Source organism: Argentina silus, assembly GCF_951799395.1.
Source record: "Argentina silus genome assembly, chromosome: 4".
In the NCBI taxonomy this organism is placed as follows: Eukaryota; Metazoa; Chordata; class Actinopteri; order Argentiniformes; family Argentinidae; genus Argentina; species Argentina silus.
Genome location: NC_139658.1, coordinates 3552567 through 3571482, shown reverse-complemented (window position 1 = coordinate 3571482; position 18916 = coordinate 3552567). Strand labels below are relative to the sequence as shown.

The 18916-nt window shown below is 42.1% G+C and overlaps 2 protein-coding genes across 2 annotated transcripts; one reads left to right on the top strand and one right to left on the bottom strand.

The window, feature by feature from the left end:
* Positions 1-11: 11 nt before the first annotated feature.
* psmd6 (proteasome 26S subunit, non-ATPase 6) lies at positions 12-5138 on the bottom strand. The gene is made up of 8 exons (XM_083668612.1): positions 4898-5138; positions 4138-4343; positions 3770-3915; positions 3229-3448; positions 2803-2911; positions 770-938; positions 387-464; positions 12-251 (listed from the first exon to the last, which is right to left on the bottom strand). The coding sequence occupies exons 1-8, from the start codon at positions 5040-5042 to the stop codon at positions 155-157; spliced, it is 1170 nt and encodes a 389-aa protein (XP_083524738.1). The 5' UTR covers positions 5043-5138; the 3' UTR covers positions 12-154.
* A 393-nt stretch (positions 5139-5531) lies between these two features.
* Positions 5532-11439, top strand: slc2a9l1 (solute carrier family 2 member 9, like 1; the record flags this gene model as incomplete). The annotated part of the gene is made up of 12 exons (XM_083667623.1): positions 5532-5555; positions 6066-6161; positions 7270-7430; positions 7745-7869; positions 7994-8123; positions 8329-8477; positions 8695-8882; positions 9084-9194; positions 9601-9702; positions 10297-10372; positions 10497-10624; positions 11254-11439. 12 exons carry the CDS (start codon positions 5532-5534, stop codon positions 11437-11439), a joined length of 1476 nt encoding a protein of 491 aa, XP_083523749.1.
* Positions 11440-18916: the final 7477 nt, after the last annotated feature.

The window sequence follows — 18916 nt, the reverse complement described above, 5'->3', positions numbered from 1 at the left end:
AGGCAAACAGATTCACCGAAAAGAGTTTTATTATATACACAATATAAGGGTCACTTCTTCAGACAAACTATTGGTTTGGATAACTGGTACAATAACAGAAAAAACCCAGATGTCCCTCCCAAATGACAAAGGCTTAGAGCGTGTGCCATCCATGTTACATGTTGATAACTCGTGACAGCTTCTGGACTCGATTGAGCAGCAGGTCTCCTTTCTTAATGGTCTCTTGGTACTGCCAATTCTTACTATCAGGTCTGGAGGAGGGAGAAAATAAACCATTGATGTCTGCAACTTTTCAGAGAAACAAATGATTTAGCCTACATTTGCACACCAACTACTACCATTTTCTCAGTTTTAGATGTATGTAGAAAGGTGCTGCAATACTTTACCTGTTGGTTTCCACAATCTCGTTGACTTTGTCAATTTTGCAATGGAGACGACCAGCAGCTATGAATCGGGAGAGTTCCCTGAGGAAGACAAGAGAATCAAGTTATTATTGTACAACATTCTGTACTAGTGTAATAAATGGCACTAATGAGCCATGTTCAGTGTAGCTAAGGATTCATTAGTAAAATGTCCATCTGCAAAAAAAAAAAAAACATTAAACACCTCAGCTTTATATTCTATTGGGAGCATGGTTCTCAATGAGGCTACGGTTTGTCATGGTTGAAGTGAGAAATATCCAATTGATAGAACACCGACTTCATACTCCTGTACACATATTTACAGCAGATGATGCTCGATGAACAAAGGGCTAGAAGCTGAGACTCACTGGTCAATGAACTCGGTGCTGACTCCGAAAGCCTCGGCCATGTAACCCAGGGTGAGTGAGCGGTAGGACTCCAGCAGCTGGCTGTAGGCATGGATACGCATCTCCCTCACGTAGTAACGGTAGTGAGGGGCGAACAGCCAGTCCTTCTTCATCTCCTGTTCCACTGTGGCTGCATGGAGGGGAAACAGAGGTTTACTCCTGAGGAACGATTTTATAGAGAGCCACACACTTCCTTTATACTGCATACAAGAGATGCAAACAATGCCCAATATGACCTGTGTGAATGGATATCCCATTGAAGAATTGGAAATGAAACACTGAACAATAGAGGACAGGTTAAGAATAATACATACATATGTCATGACTGACAATGCTTTGCTCATCCCTGTGTGACAGACAATCGATCATATCGGATCCTAGATTCATTAAGAATACCCAACATGCTATTTTTTACCATGCCCTCAAGTTAAGATAAATCGGATTGCAAGGAGTTTACGCTCAGGCCAATATCTGAAGCTGATGACTCACTCTACGTGCCGTTAACGATGCACGAACCTGGTCACGATTATGTTGTGCTGTATTAACAGAACATTTTTCTAGGTCACAACATCACATTAATGCACATAGGTAGAATGAGAATAGAAAACAACAAAATAACCAATTTAACAGCTTCAAAGCAACATACGACTGCAAGTTTCAGTTTCAACAAGTGTGTCAAGGACAACACATCTTGCTGTCCTTCTCCTTAAATTCAATTCCCAACAAAGGACAAGGTGTGAGACACATTAGAATGGCAAAAAAATTGACAAATGGTAGTGTGATTTCTTCAGGATGTCCGCCAGGCATGCTCATTCAACTATAAATAGGTATACACGTTTAAAATCAAGGCTGGCACCAAAATCTGTCCACACCATTACATTACCCAAATTAGTATAGGACTTAAATCAGAGGTCTCAATAAAGAAGAATCCAACGTTTTTCTTGGAGAATTTAATGAAAATGTATGAAAATGCAGGTGTGTTAACCATGACATTCAATTTCGCTGACATTCAGGCTCACTGCGATTTTCATCTCATCCATTCTCCAAACCACTCTCTCTCTCTCTGAGGCTGACCCTCCCCTCTAATTGGTGTCTCCGAAATACAATTTACAAAGGCCACTGTTGAAGAGAGGATAATCTGTGTTTTAGCAATACCATATTATGTCCCAACACCCAAAATTGAGCATGTGGCGCTTATTTTAACCATAAAAAGCATGTTGCTGCATCAGCACCCACGATGCACAAATTGGAATGATGCTATAACGCAGGTGTAATACACTCACCGGCCACTTTATTAGGTACACCTGTTCAGCTGCTCGGTAACACAAATATCTAATCAGCCAATCACATGGCAGCAACTCAACGCATTTAGGCATGTAGACATGGTCAAGACGACCTGCTGAAGTTCAAACCGAGCATCAGAATGGGGAAGAAAGGTGATTTAAGTGACTTTGAACGTGGCATGGTTGTTGGTGCCTGGTCTGAGTATTTCAGAAACTGCTGATCTACTGGGATTTTCACGTGCAACCATCTCTAGGGTTTACAGAGAATGGTCAGAAAAAGAGAAAATATCCAGTGAGCGGCAGGTCTCTGGGCGGAAATGCCTTGTTGATGCCAGAGGTCAGAGGAGAATGGCCAGACTGGTTCGAGATGATAGAAAGGCAACAGTAACCCAAATAACTACTCGTTACAACAAAGGTATGCAGAAGACCATCTCTGAACGCACAACACGTCGAACCTTGAAGCAGATGGGCTACAAAAGGGGGTCCAACCCAGTACTAGCAAGGTGTACCTAATAAAGTGTATATGAAAACACAGATTTTTGGATGGTCTGCGTTTTTTGAAAATGAAGACTTTTGAAAGCTAATGCGACCCTTGTTATATCTGTGTCCAGGAGCCTGCGCCTAGGTGAGCAGCTTTACATTTCACCATGGACTCCAAGAAAAAAGAGAGTTAAAGGAAGTTCAACAGAGTTAAAGGTATTTTTCACATACCTAGTGACTGGAAGAAGACGGAATAGCGGCACTCGTAGAGAGAGAAGAGGTACTGGCGAATAGAGGGCAGACTGTGCAGCACCTCAAGGATCTCTGCTCCCTTTATCACCTGGGAAGACAGAAGAGGGAACAGGGCGCATCAACCAACATGAGATAGCAATGACAGTCACGGGAACTGCCTTCAAGGACATCAGAGTGAAATGAGTGCACCTGTGCAGGCCATGAGCAGCGCCGCAATGACCTGGCCAAACGTTCTCTGCAACTGTGGAAGTCATTGAATCTATTAGGGTGAAAGTACTCATGAATCAACAATGCCCCCAACACAAGAGCAATGGAGGCACACACATCCTGCTGACAACCAAGAAATAAACACAAATTCTTCTGAAGCAAAATGTCCCCAGATGTTCCCACTCATCTCCTCCCTACCTTCTCTCGCAGGTCAGGCCTCTTGAGGGCGATCATGCAGACGTAGACGGTGTAGGTGACGAAGGTCTTGTAGTCCATGAGCTCGTAGGAGGTGAATGTGGACACAGTGTCCAGGAAGAGCTCAGCTGCCTGTTTGAAGTCCCTGATGGCCACGCAGTACAGCCCCTGGTACACCTTCAGACGGTTCCTCCTGTCCCAGTCTCCCCCTTCCTCTATAAGGCTGAGCAGGAAAAAACACAAGGGAGAAACAGACTGGATATGAAACTGTGATGCTTTCAAAATGTACTACCAATAGATGATGACATTTATGACAGATTCAAATGGGTCTAACATAACTGTGGTCAACGTGTTGTTGCTAATAAAGGTAATAACAGAATGTATGACAAATAAAGCAGACATAAGTGTGTCTACCCAAAAACCATGGCATTTCAAACAATTGTTTATTTTGTTCATTATTTTGTTTCACCAGTGACATCACTGAGCTGCATGACATGTACTGTATCACAGTGAAGATAGAAGCAATCCCGTTTTGCCAAGTTACCTTTTGGCTTTCTCAGTATTGCGTGTGATGAGGTCGCTATCCATGTAGAAGAGTCCAATCCTCAGCAGGTAAAAGACAATGTCTAGCCGATGTCCCAGCGCCACAGTCTTATCATAGGTCTTCCTGAACGCAGTCAGTGCTGCTTCCTGTGGAAAAACACAAAAGTAAAGTTACTGGCTTGTTTGATACAACCTATAACTGTCTGTTGTATAATTATAGCATTGGAAGAAAACAACTTTTCACCCAAATTGTCCCCAGCCCCTACGCCCTTGTGGTGATCAACTAGGCGGGGTTAATTTGGGAAAAGTTAAAGTTTTGTTGATTTATTGGCCTGTGTATGTAGACCTATAGAATGCAAAAGGACTTACCTTGTCCCCAATTCTGATGAGATATTCGGCTTTAGCCATCATTGCATCACGGATCTCACTCTCCCCCAGGTTCTTTTCTGCATCTTCCAGGACATCACTCAGGCGTTTCAGCTCCTCCTCGTTGGCCTTCTTCATCTTACTCAGCAAGTCTGTGTCCAGCTGCCACTTTAGATCCTTACAAAGGCCCTCATAGTAAGGTGCCATATCTGAAGCAGGGGGGAAATCAATCAGCAACCAATTTGACAGCTGTGACATGAAGTGTATTTAGAGTCAACTTGCTGGCTAACAATAATAGAAACCTGTCATAATGTAACTAGCTAGAGAATTTAGATAATGTTCAGCTATGTAATATGTCGGTCATGAATGTGTTATGAGATGACGTTCTGACTCATCACGACATGTTGCTGTTTAACTCGCAGGTTAGCCGAAGTCGCCTCTACGACTGATCTTTTTGGATATCTGACGTGTGTATGGAAGATATACAAAAGCCCCGAAGCGACTCCGGCTACCAGCACGTTAGCTATCAAACTAGCTAGCTAGTTAGCTAACGTGAACGGTCTACAGGGCATTTTAGCTTTCTAGCTAGTAGCACTGTAGATAATGCTTTTATTTTTGCAACAGGAGAATTGTCCACATTGTATTGAGGAAGGCATGTTTGGTCCACTAGACTACAATTGCTAGCATGCAAGTTATGTATGATCACCAACGATTTCTGATCACACTGACAAGCAGCTAGCCAGCTAGCGAGCTGGATACTCACTGTTCTCTTTGATTGAGTCCATGAGCTCAGTCTTCACTTTCGCATCTTGTCGGTGACCATCCATCGTGAGCAGAAACTTCAGCTGTGCTATCCTAAGATCGGGGTTTTTAGGCAGACCCTCTTCTTCCAGATTTTCCAACGGCATTTTGTCTAATACAAAAGTAAAGTAACGTTGTTTAAGAAGCTATGTATGACGACAACAACAGCCAGATACCTCCAGCTAACTAGCTAACGATGACTACGGAAAACACTGGACTGCTTACTTCCGCTACGGCGCCAATCAACGAGCAGGGCGAAGAACCTCTTGAGTAAACAACCGGTGTGATAAGTTGAGTGCTTACTGCCCTCGTCTGGTTGATAAGTGAATGTCTCCCGAGCAAATGAAAGCCAAAACACGTTGATATCAACTTTTCACTGAATTAATAAATCAATGTGGCCAAATAGATTCGTGTACACAATGACAGCAGACTCAGAGAAGTGAGGGGAGTCTGTGACTCATTCCAAGGTTTAGAGGCAACATTTCCGCTAGTCTGAGATGTAACAAATTAACATGTTCCTAAAAATACCTAACAGAGCACAGGAACTGTAATGTTAGATCATGCACATATGAGTGATTAATCTCAAGGGAGACAGAATGGAGACTTTGCTGAGGCAACTGGTAGGCAAACTTTTACTGGATTTGAAATACTGTATATTTTACTTTTATAAAAGCTCAATAAGAATTGTTATTATTGTTAAGAATTGACAGTCAAAAGATCAACAGTTAATGTTAAAACCATTGACATTGTAACTTTTGTATCTAATTTATTGAGACATGAACTTGAGACATACAGCAAGGTACAGTGAAAAAGTATAGCAATAGCCTATGGCAAGGGCAATAGATATACATTATGGTACTGTATGTGGACATTAAACAAATTGCCTATGAGCTCCACGACTCAGCTAAAAGTTTATGAGAGGTTTCAGTTTTTAAGAGAATATTAGACCACCATGGCTATCAAAAGTGTACTGTTACATTCTAAAAGAAACTCATTGGCAACAATTTGAAGATGTTTTTGCATTAGTCACCGCTATCAACACTGATTGAGATTGTATGATAGACATCACAGTCCTAAATGAAAAACATTCATTTTATTCATAATAATCCCCAATCTGTTCTCCATTCCAGACCCGAGGTAATGCCCTATTCTTTATTATAGTTTTGGGAATTGGCGGATCTTTTCAAACTGGGTTCCATGTCACTGGCATCAGTTCTCCCTCACCTGTAAGACACATCATGGTTTATTCACACAGCCTCACCACCTAATTTAATATACCACCTCTTTTTGATATCATATATACATATTGGTGTTTCCTAGCACTAGATTAGATTAGATTAGATTAGATTCAACTTTATTGTCATTGTGCAGAGTACAAGTACAGAGACAACGAAATGCAGTTAGCGTCTAACCAGAAGTGCAAAATAGCAGAAAGTGCAATGAACAGTATCTACAGGTAGTGCAATATATGAGCAGTAAGTAGTGCAGTATAATATAAGTAGTGCAGTGTAAGCAGTATATGAGTAGCAGTAGCATTATAGCAGAATAAATAAGTTACAGTATGAACAGTGTAGCAGCATATGAGCTGTATAGGTAATGCAGTCTAGCAGTATATATGTATTAACAGTAACATAAGTTAGATAGCAGAATAAATATAAATATAATATGGAATGCCGTATGAACAGTATAAACAGGTATGTACAGTATGTGCAGTGTATTAACAGTAGTATTAAAGAAAATATAGGGATATGTGCATTATGTGCAGTATGAACAGTATAAACAGGTATGTACAGTATGTGCAGTGTATTAACAGTAGTATTAAAGAAAATATAGGGATATGTGCATTATGTGCATTATGAACAGTATGGACAGATATGTACAGAGAGCAGTGGTATTGAGTAAGAGCAGGGGAGGGGAGTAATAGTGCAATTGTCCGGGTGGGGGGGGGGGGGGGTTGCAGGGGGTTGCAGGGGTTGCAAAGCATAACAAAGCATAAGCATAAGGGGTTGCACTAGCATAACAAAAACATGATAATCAATTGTTACTTGGGTGACTTGGGAATCCACCATCTTTTCTAGTAGGCAAACAACAGAAGGCCATGTTGTAGAATGTTGTTTATGGTTTCAACTCTTAATATCCTCATTGTTCTCACTTCACACAACTCTGCATATTCAATGTAACTGTTGTGTCAAGTGTTGCTTTAAATGAGCATCTGCTTGCCTTGCCTACCCTGCCAGCCAGGCTTACAGACACAGTACTATGAGAGTAGCAAGACTACTGTTGCTTTAACCTGGTTTATGGGTTTATGGGTTTATCAGTTGTTTGCATTTGCAGTACATACAGAGATTCATCAATAGCAGTTGGTCAGAGAGATACAAAGAACCTCCACCTCCACAGACAGTCACCCTCATCTGGTCAGCGATCGTGTCTCTGTACGCTGTGGGGGGCCTCTTTGGGTCTGTGAGTGTGAAGTGCATTGCTGGTACATTTGGAAGGTTGGGAGCATCTAATAATAATAAATCATGCGTTTTATTTGTTAAGTGCTTTTCATTTGTACAAAGTACAGATCTGAAACAGTTACATGAAATGCATAAAAGATCAAATAATAACAAACAAACAAATAACAAATATTGTGTTTAATGTTTTCACAATCAAGATTATGATTTTTGACTTTGTAATTAATTGTCCCAGATTTAGAGTACATTGTTTTCTGGCAATGAATTGAAGATTGCCAACTGGCAAATATAAGATACAATAACTGATCTATATGTCCATATAATTGATAGATTACATACAATTCCTTTTCTAGAAAGAGAGCCATGATCGGGAACAACTTGATCAGCATTGTTGCGGCAATAGTTATGTTTATGAGTAGGGGGGCAAACTCCTATGAGATGATCCTGGTGGCACGATTTCTATACGGTGTCACCTCAGGTAGGCCTATGTGATGTTTCACCACTAACTTCTAGGTGGGAGAGTCATGATGAAATATAATTCATGAAATGTCCTTTTGTCTGTCAGAGATGATAGTTGATTGTCTTTTGTTTGTGAACCTCAGGTTTAGGAGGAAGTATCCATGCAATATACCTGGGGGAGAGTTCTCCCAAAAAAATCAGGGGCATGGTAACACTAACATCAGCTACCTTTGTCTCCATTGGCAAACTCTCAGGACAATTTGTTGGACTAAGGTACAGTTCTCATTTTACATCACAAAATTTCACAAAAAGAAAATAAGCATACATTTAAAGAATGACTCCTGAAAAGTGAAGGTTGTGATAAACAGTTTGTCAGTTGTTCTGCAAAACATGAAATAAATAAAAAGAGTTCTGGTTATAAATGTGTCATTGGATATCATGAGTGCTCTGGCTTGACGCTTCTTTTTGATTTTCTCAGGGAAATTCTTGGCCGTGAGGATTGCTGGAATATCCTTCTCTGTGTTCCAACATGTTTTTCTGTGGTCCAGCTGCTAACACTACCGTTTTTTCCTGAGGCCCCGAGATACTCATTGATAGACAAAGGCAATGCCGAGTCATGCAAAAAAGGTAAAAGAGGTGTTTCCTCATAGCCACTAAGGTTGAGATTCTCACTGTCCAAAGGGCCTCTGTTGTCAACAACTTAAACAATACTCCAACACTGAGTACTTTGCAAATGTGGAAATATCTTACAGAGCTGTCCTCTGCTACCACAGTAGTTACAGTCTATGATATAGAACAAGACTAGAAAACTATCCCTGTCTGATATGTGTGTATTATGCCCTAGCTCTGCAGAGTTTGTGGGGTGGAGGTGAGTACAAGTTGGAGATGGACGAAATGGTGGCGGAACAGGCAGCTATTAAGGGGGTGCCCACTAAGAGTCTGCTGCAGCTGCTGAGAGACAGGAGCGTAAGATGGCAGCTAATCACCATGGTGGTGGTCTATGGCTGTATCCAGTTCTCTGGCATCTCCGCAGTAAGGATGACATTGCCTTATCTTCACTCAGCAATATCTGTGTCTACCTACCAGGACATTCCCGTGTGCCTGTGTAATGATTGATTCAGTCTCAAGCAGAATTATGCAGAGTTCTATACATAGGGACTGACTGTGCTGCCGCAAAGCAAACAAGAGGAAAGAACAGTTTGATCCCATTCTCTATCCTCCCTCCATCCTCAGATCAGTATGTTCTCCTTCGACATCTTCCTGGAGGCGGGCATTCCCCGGGATAAGATTCGCTACGTGACGCTGGGTGTGGGTGCGTCTGAGGTCCTCACCTCCATCACCTGTGTGAGTTCCAATGTCAACTCCTCCAGGTGCGCAGTGTGAATGTATAGAATCGTGGAGTACATTCTGGGGTAATCCCCTCTATTGAGAACTAGAAGGGATTCAAAGTACTCCCTGCCTTTCAATGTAGCCAGACGTTTTCTTTCTTTCTCACTATAACAGTGCTGACATCCATCCCCATGTGCTTGCTGTAGCTGAACTACAGGTGGAATGTGTTTGTCACTGAGAAGCCAATGCCTCTTCTGAGCTTCTGAACAATGAATCATCTTAGTCCCTTTGGCTCTGTCGCCTCTACCATCCCCCTTGGTAGAGAGTAAGATTGATGGGGAAAGTTCCGGAAGGGCTCTGTGTTTCCCTCCCCTGTGCCCTGTGAGCTAGCTGCCATGGGCTCTCTCTCCCCCACTTACAGGGTCTGCTGATTGAGAGAGTGGGGAGGAGAGCGCTACTCTGGAGGGGCTTCGGGGCCATGTCGGCCATCATGGTATTAATCACAGTCACTCTCTATCTGAAGGTGAGCCTTTGACCTTTGACCTTTGTGACGTCAGAGTGATAGGTGAGAGGTGCTCTAGTGTGTGTGTGTGTGTGTGTGTGTGTGTGTGTGTGTGTGTGTGTGTGTGTGTGTGTGTGTGTGTGTGTGTGTGTGTGTGTATTGTGTAGGAGGGAGGGCTCTCACCTCTGGAGCGGTACTGTGGGGACATTATGCATGTAAAATGTAGAATATTTGTTTGTTGTTATTATTTAATACATTATAAGTCATTATTAAAGGTACAGAATGTAGTTTTGCACTTTTGCTGCCCTCTGTCGCCACAATGAAATTTGAAAATGTAAATATGCTACTTTTTTGCTATATGCTGTGTTTTTTAATAGCAGAAAATATGTGTATATCCTTCTAAACAACCAAAACGTAAACATGGTACATGTAAAGGCCAGTGCTCAACCTCAATCTACATCAGATTTTAGAAATTGCTCTTGTGGACCAAAATAGAGCTCTTCACCAAACGTTGCAATCTCATTCCCTGATCACCAATGTTTTATCATGGCCATTAAGCACTATTTCAAAGATGAAATCCTACATCCTGGACCTTTAATATTGTTATGCTTCCAGGATTACAGCTACTGGATGCCATACTGTACTGTTGGCTTGATATTCTTCTTTGTTATCTTCTACGGTGGAGGACCAGGTATGATAGTATGGTATTATCATAGAATAGTCGCTGTACCATTACAAACATGTACGCGCAAAAGGTACACTCAAGTAAATGTGTGAATCCTGATCAGACGTACCCCTCTCTCTGGTATTCCTAGCTGGAGTGTTGCCCTCTCTCACCAATGAGATTTTCATCCAGTCGTGCCGGCCAGCAGCGTTTGTCTTCACGGGGATACAGCGCTGGCTAGGGTTCGCTGTGCTGGGTCTGACCTTCCCCTTTCTCATTGTAAGTCTCTAGTCCATCCTCAGTTATCAATGGATGTTCACATCTGTCTGTGTCCACTGAGGACCACGTTGGAAGTAAGTGCTGTGTAATGCTAATGTATATTTTCTTTTTACCCAAATCAACAAGGTAATCACACAATCAATGAATCAATGAATGAATCAATGTTGATGCTACTACTGAAGCACCTTGAAGTTAAATGATGTCATCCAATACAAAATCTTTAAACTTCTGAGCTCTTTTAGCAAAATTAGCAACATAGGATACAATGAGATTTGAAGAGAGACAGTGCACCATTGTTCTGTGGTATAATACCTTGCCTGACACCTCAGAGCTAGCAGACATAATTCCATAATTTTGAATGTCATTATATTGAAAAACGGCAATTAAAACCTTTTTCTATGTCATCTCACAATGACTTTTTTGTTATTTCAGCAAGCTTGCGCATATTACCAGAGCTCTAATTTAGACATCATCTACACTTTAAAATTCAATGACAAAGGTTTCATCTTTGCATAACACAGTAGAATAGAACAATTTAATCACAGGCTCTCAGCTATCCTTTCATGCGGTGTCCTTGGTTATTTTGGTAGGAACTCACCTATCTTCTCTTTGTTCCTTTTTTATCCCAGGCTCTACTCAATTCTCTGAGCTTTGTGCTGTTTTCCTGTGTGTGCCTGTTTGCCGCACTCTACGTCTATTTCTTCTTGCCTGAAACCAAGGGGAAAACCCTCCTGGAGATCTCTGAGGAGTTTAAAGGCATCCGGTTATGTGGAAACTCCTTCTCAGACGCCAAGCCCATGGAGACCAGGTTCTGAGGAAATGTAGATCTGAAACCAAGGCAAATGTCATAGAATGAACTGAAATGGTAGGCCAGTGCCAGTGCTACTTAATTTGTATTGAGTGTAACGAAATGAGATACATATCATGTTTGTACACCAAATAAAATGTGTGGAAGATATGCCATATTCAACATCAAACATACATGCAATTTTGATATATCTGGATGACATTTATGTCAATTTTTGTCCTTGAAAGGAACACAAATTCAGACTACGTTTTGTCTCTCTCAAACCTTCACACAGGTACCACATTCTATCCCACACATGCATTCCTCTCAGTTCCTAAACCTGTCTACTCATTAGAATGAACCCCACAGACTTGGACCCCACAGACTTAACCCATGCCCATATACAGCCTGTGGAAGATTCCCTCGGCCTCAGATCTGCCTCTTTGAGGGCTGACTTCCATAATGATGTGGCTGGGTCTTTGAGGGTCTCTCCCCCTTATCACTGGCTAGCAGCTGGTAGCGGGCAGAGGGTCTTCATTAGCCGTTAAGCACACTCCGCGCACAGTGCCCACTCTGGGATGGCCTAGTGATTGACGTTATCTTGGCTGGAGTGAGATGCTTCATCGGCATCCCGCTGTCCCTCGTTATCTCTGGAGGGGGATTAACGAGAGGATTAATTAGAGCACCATAGTAACAGCTAACGGTTTTCTCCCCACAGACCTGACTGGTCAATGTGAATTTTGCCAATGAGTGTTTTTTTGTGTGTTACGATGGGAAAGGCTGATCTTGAGGCAAATAATTGACTAAATCATTGATACTGTAAGTGTAGGCATTGTGGACACATTGATAATGTTTGTATTATGTGGCACAAGTATAATCTTTTTCACAAACAGCATATACAACATATACAGCATATATGGCAGGTATTTCAGTCTGTGAATACCGTATATTCCAAAAAGGTGCCACCAAAAGGTGATCAAGATTAAGAACAAGTGATCCAGTGCTCACAGAGAGCCAGTGCTTCACTAGGAATCTTTTGTGAATCTGGTGTTAAAACTAAATGGGCAAGTGTGAATTCATCGTGGAAGGATAGACATTAAACAAACAGTCTATGTTTTGCCACATTAGACACACTTATTGACGTGTCTCTATGGTATGGTATTGTAATGGCACCATGATGTCAACAGATGGCGCAGTCATTCTGCATTGCAAGAACAACTCACAGTAATGGCTTCACAGCGTGTCAGTAGGCTCCTATAAGGAGAGACTCGTTTATGGTAGGTCGTGAGAATGTTATACTCCTGCTTCTGCTTCTCAAGGTGACAGAAGACAACAACCCGTCTAAGAGGACCTCTCTCAAGACCAGCTATTTAGTGCAGTTCATATGAACCACAAAGAAGGATATTACCCTAAAAGCAGTGTGCAGTCATACCTTGAAAGATGTGTTTTAAAATGCCTGTTGGTATTTTTAGGACCTTTATAGCCTTCACTAAAACTGAAGCCTGTGCATAACGGAAAAAGCCTGCTCCAGTATCGAGTCCTCAGAGACATAGGTGAAATGTGGGCCATTTTACTGCTTCTGGCTGTTTTCCTCTCAGCCTGTCAACACTGTACATTCACAAACAGTACTAGAACCCAGAAAACGAGGAAAGCACTCACCCCTCTTTCACCTCTTTGTTCAAACGATTGCACAGCTCAAAATAAATAAGTAACACTGTATTTTAGAGTTGTGCATTTATTTTATTTGTGATATTTTGGATTGAAATTAATGATATATAGCCATTGATTCTTAGAACTTATAAATACCTCATGAGCTCAGTTCAACTATTTCACCCCATCAGAACCCAAAATATAAGTATATAAGCATTATAAGCATAATTTGTAAACAATGTAATTTTAAAGAAACACTATATAGCTTCAAAACATGGTTAAAACAATAATTTCAATCTCATAGATTGTCAGTCCCTGCATCCATAGCTTTGTATATGAATTTGAGAACGGTTACATTTCTCCAGACCATCCCTCAGCTACTGTATTCCCATGAAAAGTGGCGGGGAGAACGCTTTGTTGTTGTTTGAATCCCAAATTGCCCCTTTAAAACATTACACAACAGCATCAATACGTTCTGGTGCCAAATGAATAGTGTGCTTGCTATAATATATCTTGATAATGCAACAACCAAAAAACTGGATCTTCAGTATCTCAATGGGTGGATAATAATGTCCAGAAGATTAAAAATACATTACCACTTGAGCATTGCTATTGTGTCCAAAAGGCTAAACTCTTAGCGTACTTCAGCTAAGTGGAAAAGAGAGTGTAGCAGATGCAGTGGGAATGAAGGGGTTTGATGTGGATAATGGGAAGATTCGAGGGTAGTGACCTTGAAATAGAATACAAGGTCATTCTCTCCATGTGAAGCAATCATATGGAGAATAAAGCTTTATGTCATTGAAAGCTGCATTCTGACATAATGGTTGTTGATGTACAATGACACACGGCACATAATACGCCTCAAGGCATTATTGTACTATTTAAACAACTGATTACCGATGCACAACTGCAACCCATGACATAGACTGCTGGGTACAACGATCTAGCTCAAGCCCATAACAGCCCCATACAACCACATCCTGGGATGGGACCAAACAACCTCATGGCGTTTGTGTATGAATCATCCACTGTAATGAGTGCCAGCCTGTAGGAGAAGAGGGAAGAATGTACCTTAAAATGAGAACATCACACATACCCTCTGTCTCCTTGCCTCATTTATAGACTACTAAAGAGATCCATCCATCATGCCATATTAGAGAGAGAGACGGGAGGGGGGGAGGGGGGGGCAGGGTACAGGAGAGAAAGGAAGGGAGAAGGGATATGTAGTAAAAGTGAAATAAAAAGGGGGGGGGGGAGATAGAGGGGGTACAGAGAAAAAGGAGGAAGAGGGGATATGTAGAGAAAGAGTGAGAGGAGAGAGAGCGAGAGAGCGAGAGAGAGATAGAGAGAGAGAATGAGAGAGAAAGAGAGAGAGAGCTGGTACGTATGTAGTTGTGGTAATTTAGTACAGGTGGCACACAGATGGGACCCCCCCTGGGACATGAGCCGGTTAATGAGTCACCGCCGGGGGGGCTGGGGACGTGACATCATGAACCAGACGGACCCCTCTGGCACGGAGGGATAAAGGTACCCGGTGTGCCACTCTCCATTACCATGAGATGCCCCTGAGCTGTTTGATCTGGGGATTACCCACCCCCAAAAACTGGCACGGTCTTACCGTGGATGTGCCAGATCAGGAAAACACATTATGAATTTGAAACATTGCATGAACTGTATGCTCGCTATGCTTGAAGTATGATTATGAAGCTTGGCTAATGATGTAGAGGTGTACTGTACATATGTAATTTCGAGCCGAAATATGATGGTTGATTTTTTTGTGTTAATAAGAGCTCAACTGTACGTTGATGTCCACTGATGCAGGTGAAAACCTGGATTAACAAAGATGAATTTAAGTAGGATACTAGGCTATGGTGACTAGTGTTAGGGTAAAGGTTAGTTCAAGGGCAAAGTTAATGGATGAGAACTAGGTTAGAGCAAAACATAGGGCTTGAGTCAACAACCAAAACTGAGGGTTAAGTATTCTCCATCTAAATGTGTAATTTCAGGACATCATGCACTTGCTCACCTTGGTGGAGGGATGTTTGTGTGTGTGTGTGCGTGTGTGCGTGTGTGTGTGTGTGTGTGTGTGTGTGTGTGCGTGCGTGCGTGCGTGCGTGCGTGCGTGCGTGCGTGCGTGCGTGCGTGCGTGCGTGTGTGCGTGTGTGTGTGTGTGTGTGTGTGTGTGTGTGTGTGTGTGTGTTACCAGTGAACAGACCACCGATGAGAGAATCAGATTTGGGACCAGTATGTTCCAGGTTCTAATCCCAAACAGGGTCAGAGTAAAGGCAGTAAATGTAGGCAGCAAGGGGGCAGTGATGGGATGAGGGGGGGCAGTGTGTGTGTGTGTGTGTGTGTGTGTGTGTGTGTGTGTGTGTGTGTGTGTGTGTGTGTGTGTGTGGAAGTGCAGCAGATGGAGTTAATACTAAACAGAGGGGTTACTGTCACACAGTATTAACACACCATCCTCAGCAGAGGGGTTAGGCTCAGGACACCCAGAGGCAGTCATGCAGGACTAGTGAGTGGGTCCCACCATTTAAGAGAGAGGACTTTGGGAGGTGATCAGTGAAGGAAATCTCCTGGTGCCCTCCTGGCCCTGAGTGTTGGGATTATAGGTCATATAGACCCAATTATCCCAGATACATCCGGATTATGTGTCAGAATATACAAAAATGCCCCAGAGTACGCGGGTAAATCTCTCTGAATATCAATGATAACAAAACAAATCCCTTGTGTTGCAGCTGAGGTTGAGAGATTTAGGTGTTTATGCACAAATCTCTTTCTGCCCTCCAACAGAATGATTATCTCAGTTTGGTTCATTAATCTGAATGTCAGTTGGTGTCAGAGGTCAGATATGACCTTTAGCACTATGCAGGGCTGTGTGTGTGTTTTCTGTTTTCATTGTTTTGGTGCCGTTTTACTTAGTAATTGGACACACATGATGAGGGGGGGAGCCTCAGCCATTCCTTTCACGCGTCTCCTATTCCTAGTGTATGTGTGTGTGTGTGTGTGTGTGTGTGTGTGTGTGTGTGTGTGTGTGTGTGTACACTGTGTGTGCAGGGGTGCTATAACACACTAACATTCTTCAGTTGTAAATAATTGAATCAGGCTATTTCAGTCTCCTCTGAGTGCAGCTGTAATTTGCAGCAGTTTTGCTCCAAAAGACTGGTAATTATGCCTTGTAGAAACTTCCAAAACAACCCAAACTGACTTCACTCTAAATAGGGAACAAATGACATGTATGCTTATATACATTACAGTATCTAGTTAGACATAGTGCTGCAAATGAGAAATACCAAATTAAAGTCCTGAGATAAGATTTGTCATGTGTGATTGAATACTCTATGCTGTTCAGCATATTTTCATAATGATATTAGGAAAACACAAATCTACTTTTCAGGTTGAAAAACAGTTGTCAGTTGTCTGTTCTGGCATTGCTGACCATTGCAGATCGTAAAAAGTTAAGATCTCAACAGAGACAGGCCTATCACCCTGTATCAGCTGATGTCTGTCCATCTGACCTGTTCATACCTCTCAGTTAACTAAGACACAGCTCACTGTTCTCAACACACAGTAGTCTCTGTAGAGACCTAGAGGCAGATGATGTCTTTGTCCACCGCTGGACAATATGGTCCTGTTACCCAGTCATGCACACACACACACACACACACACACACACACACACACACACACACACACACACACACACACACACACACACACACACACACACACACACACACACACACACACACACACACACACACACACACACACACAGGAACACGCTCTCAGTCTCAGACTCGCTCAGTTGTTTCATCTAAGGCCTCCTCCTCTGCCAAGTTTAGCTTTGTGTCACATGACCCCAGAGTGCCATGCATGCCTGAGCCAATGGTATGCAAGGAACATTGGTTAATTGGCTGTCACATTCTGAGACTATTCTTAAAAAAGCAACTCATTTAGAATCATCTGAGTCCTCTTCCTACTAGGCCCTAATGTTGCCTATGAAAATCTGCATGAACAGACATATCTTTGTTAGCAGTTTGATAATGAAGATAATGGGCTGTTACAAAAAAAGTGGACACAAATAAATGCATGCAAGACTTAGTTAACTTTGTTCAGTGCCATGCCTTGCTTGTCTGGTTTTGTTTAGCTGAGGCAGTTTAGCTTAATTTGAAATATTTGAAAGTCATTAGCTGTGGGATCAACTTAATTCTGCAATCAAAATGCAAATTGAAAAGCATGAGCTGTTTCATGACTGGCATGATGTTACCTACTCCATACGCATTTACAACACCTCGCTGTGATTCAAACCACTATTGTGTTATATGTGATGGACTTCAATATTTAAGACTATTATCATTCATACAGTACAACTGGGGCCAAGAGTTTTTCCTTGACAAGAAAAATTCCAGGCCTTGGTTTTTAGGTTTGATCCAGACCGCAGAGGTTATCCTGGTATGATCACATGGGTATCTGGGCAGTGGCACACTTCAGTGGGTCTGATCAGCTTTGAGTCAGACCCCGGAGGACAAGACCACTGTCACTATATCCTGCATCAACACAACTCAGGGATAATCCCCTCCACGACGTTCTCCATGGTCCAGTCCAGATCCAGGAAGCATATGGCCACAATCTGTAGCACTGTCGTCCATCTTCTTAGCTCTGCTCTAATGAAACACACAGTGAAGCCACAGTCACATGACTCGCACATTCAAACTATCAACAACACTCCTTTACTTTCTGACTCTTACAATCATTCACTGCCCATGAGCAAAAAATCCTGCAGGGCTATCAGAAAATGTATAGATTTTTGGACTGGGCTGATGAAGTAAGGCTCTGCTCTGATGAGCTCCAAGTGGGTTTTTCGCTGCCCTGAGAGAGGGAAAAGCATGTGTTTATAACAATACCCAGATGATGGCCGATACAGAGCATTTTTTGTTGTTTTTTTCTAAGATATTACTTTGGAAACAATGATTCAGTGACAATGTGTATGTCTCTGCAGTATGACTTAGTCAGTGGCGGCGGCCAGAGGGCTCGGTAAAAGTGAAAATATGGCCCAGAAAATCCACCCAAAGTCATCAGAGTAGAGCCGTAATGTTCCTCATGTGTTTATGCAGCTGTTTTTGTCATAACATTGCAGACAAAATGAGAGCTTGCTTTTTTTTTTCTTCCCTCCTCAAAGTTATTTGACCACCGCAAAGTATGGAGCACATGTCTTCAAATGGAGGCTACGTAACCCACTAATGTGCTCATCATGTCAATAGCATTAGTGCCCCGTTGCCTTTAATCAAGAGAGTGAGGTTAAATACCTGTAGCAAAGCAGAGAGAGTGTGTGTGTGTGTGTATGTGTGTGTGGTAATGTGTGAGAGAGAGTGTGTGAGGGTGTGGTCAAGAATTGCAGAGGTCGTAGACCTACACTGATCCACTGAACACATGGACACAAGAGGGAATCCAATTAAAAGTGATGCTACTTAACTTTGAAGACACCAGCTCAACCTGTGCCTCTTATTTAGTTAATGTCTGTATATATGGTGACATAAACTACACACAAGGGTAAACTACTGCTATTATTTTGGATATGGCTACTAAACATACAATGAACTATTCTTACCATAATTATCAGCAAGGGTTACAAATGGTCAATCACACAGGCAATATCAATTCCACCAGCATAAATTCGATAATATGTTAATCCATAGACCTTCATCAGCAGTACATAACTAATTAGGGTTTATGCTAAACTAAGACTAAGTGGCATCAACAGGGAAATACTGCTGCAAAGGCACAATAATAATAACGCCTGAATTACCATCTCCTCACCCATTGAAGTACAGCAGTTTTCTGAGGGGTGACTT

Excerpts from the sequence above, each read along its gene's own strand:
- psmd6 (XM_083668612.1), bottom strand. The coding sequence starts at position 5,042 with ATGCCGTTGGAAAATCTGGAAGAAGAGGGTCTGCCTAAAAACCCCGAT. Across the intron at positions 4,344-4,897 it reads GGACTCAATCAAAGAGAACA|ATATGGCACCTTACTATGAG; the intron begins GTGAGTATCCAG and ends CCCCTGCTTCAG. Across the intron at positions 939-2,802 it reads CGTCTTCTTCCAGTCACTAG|CCACAGTGGAACAGGAGATG; the intron begins GTATGTGAAAAA and ends CCCTCCATGCAG.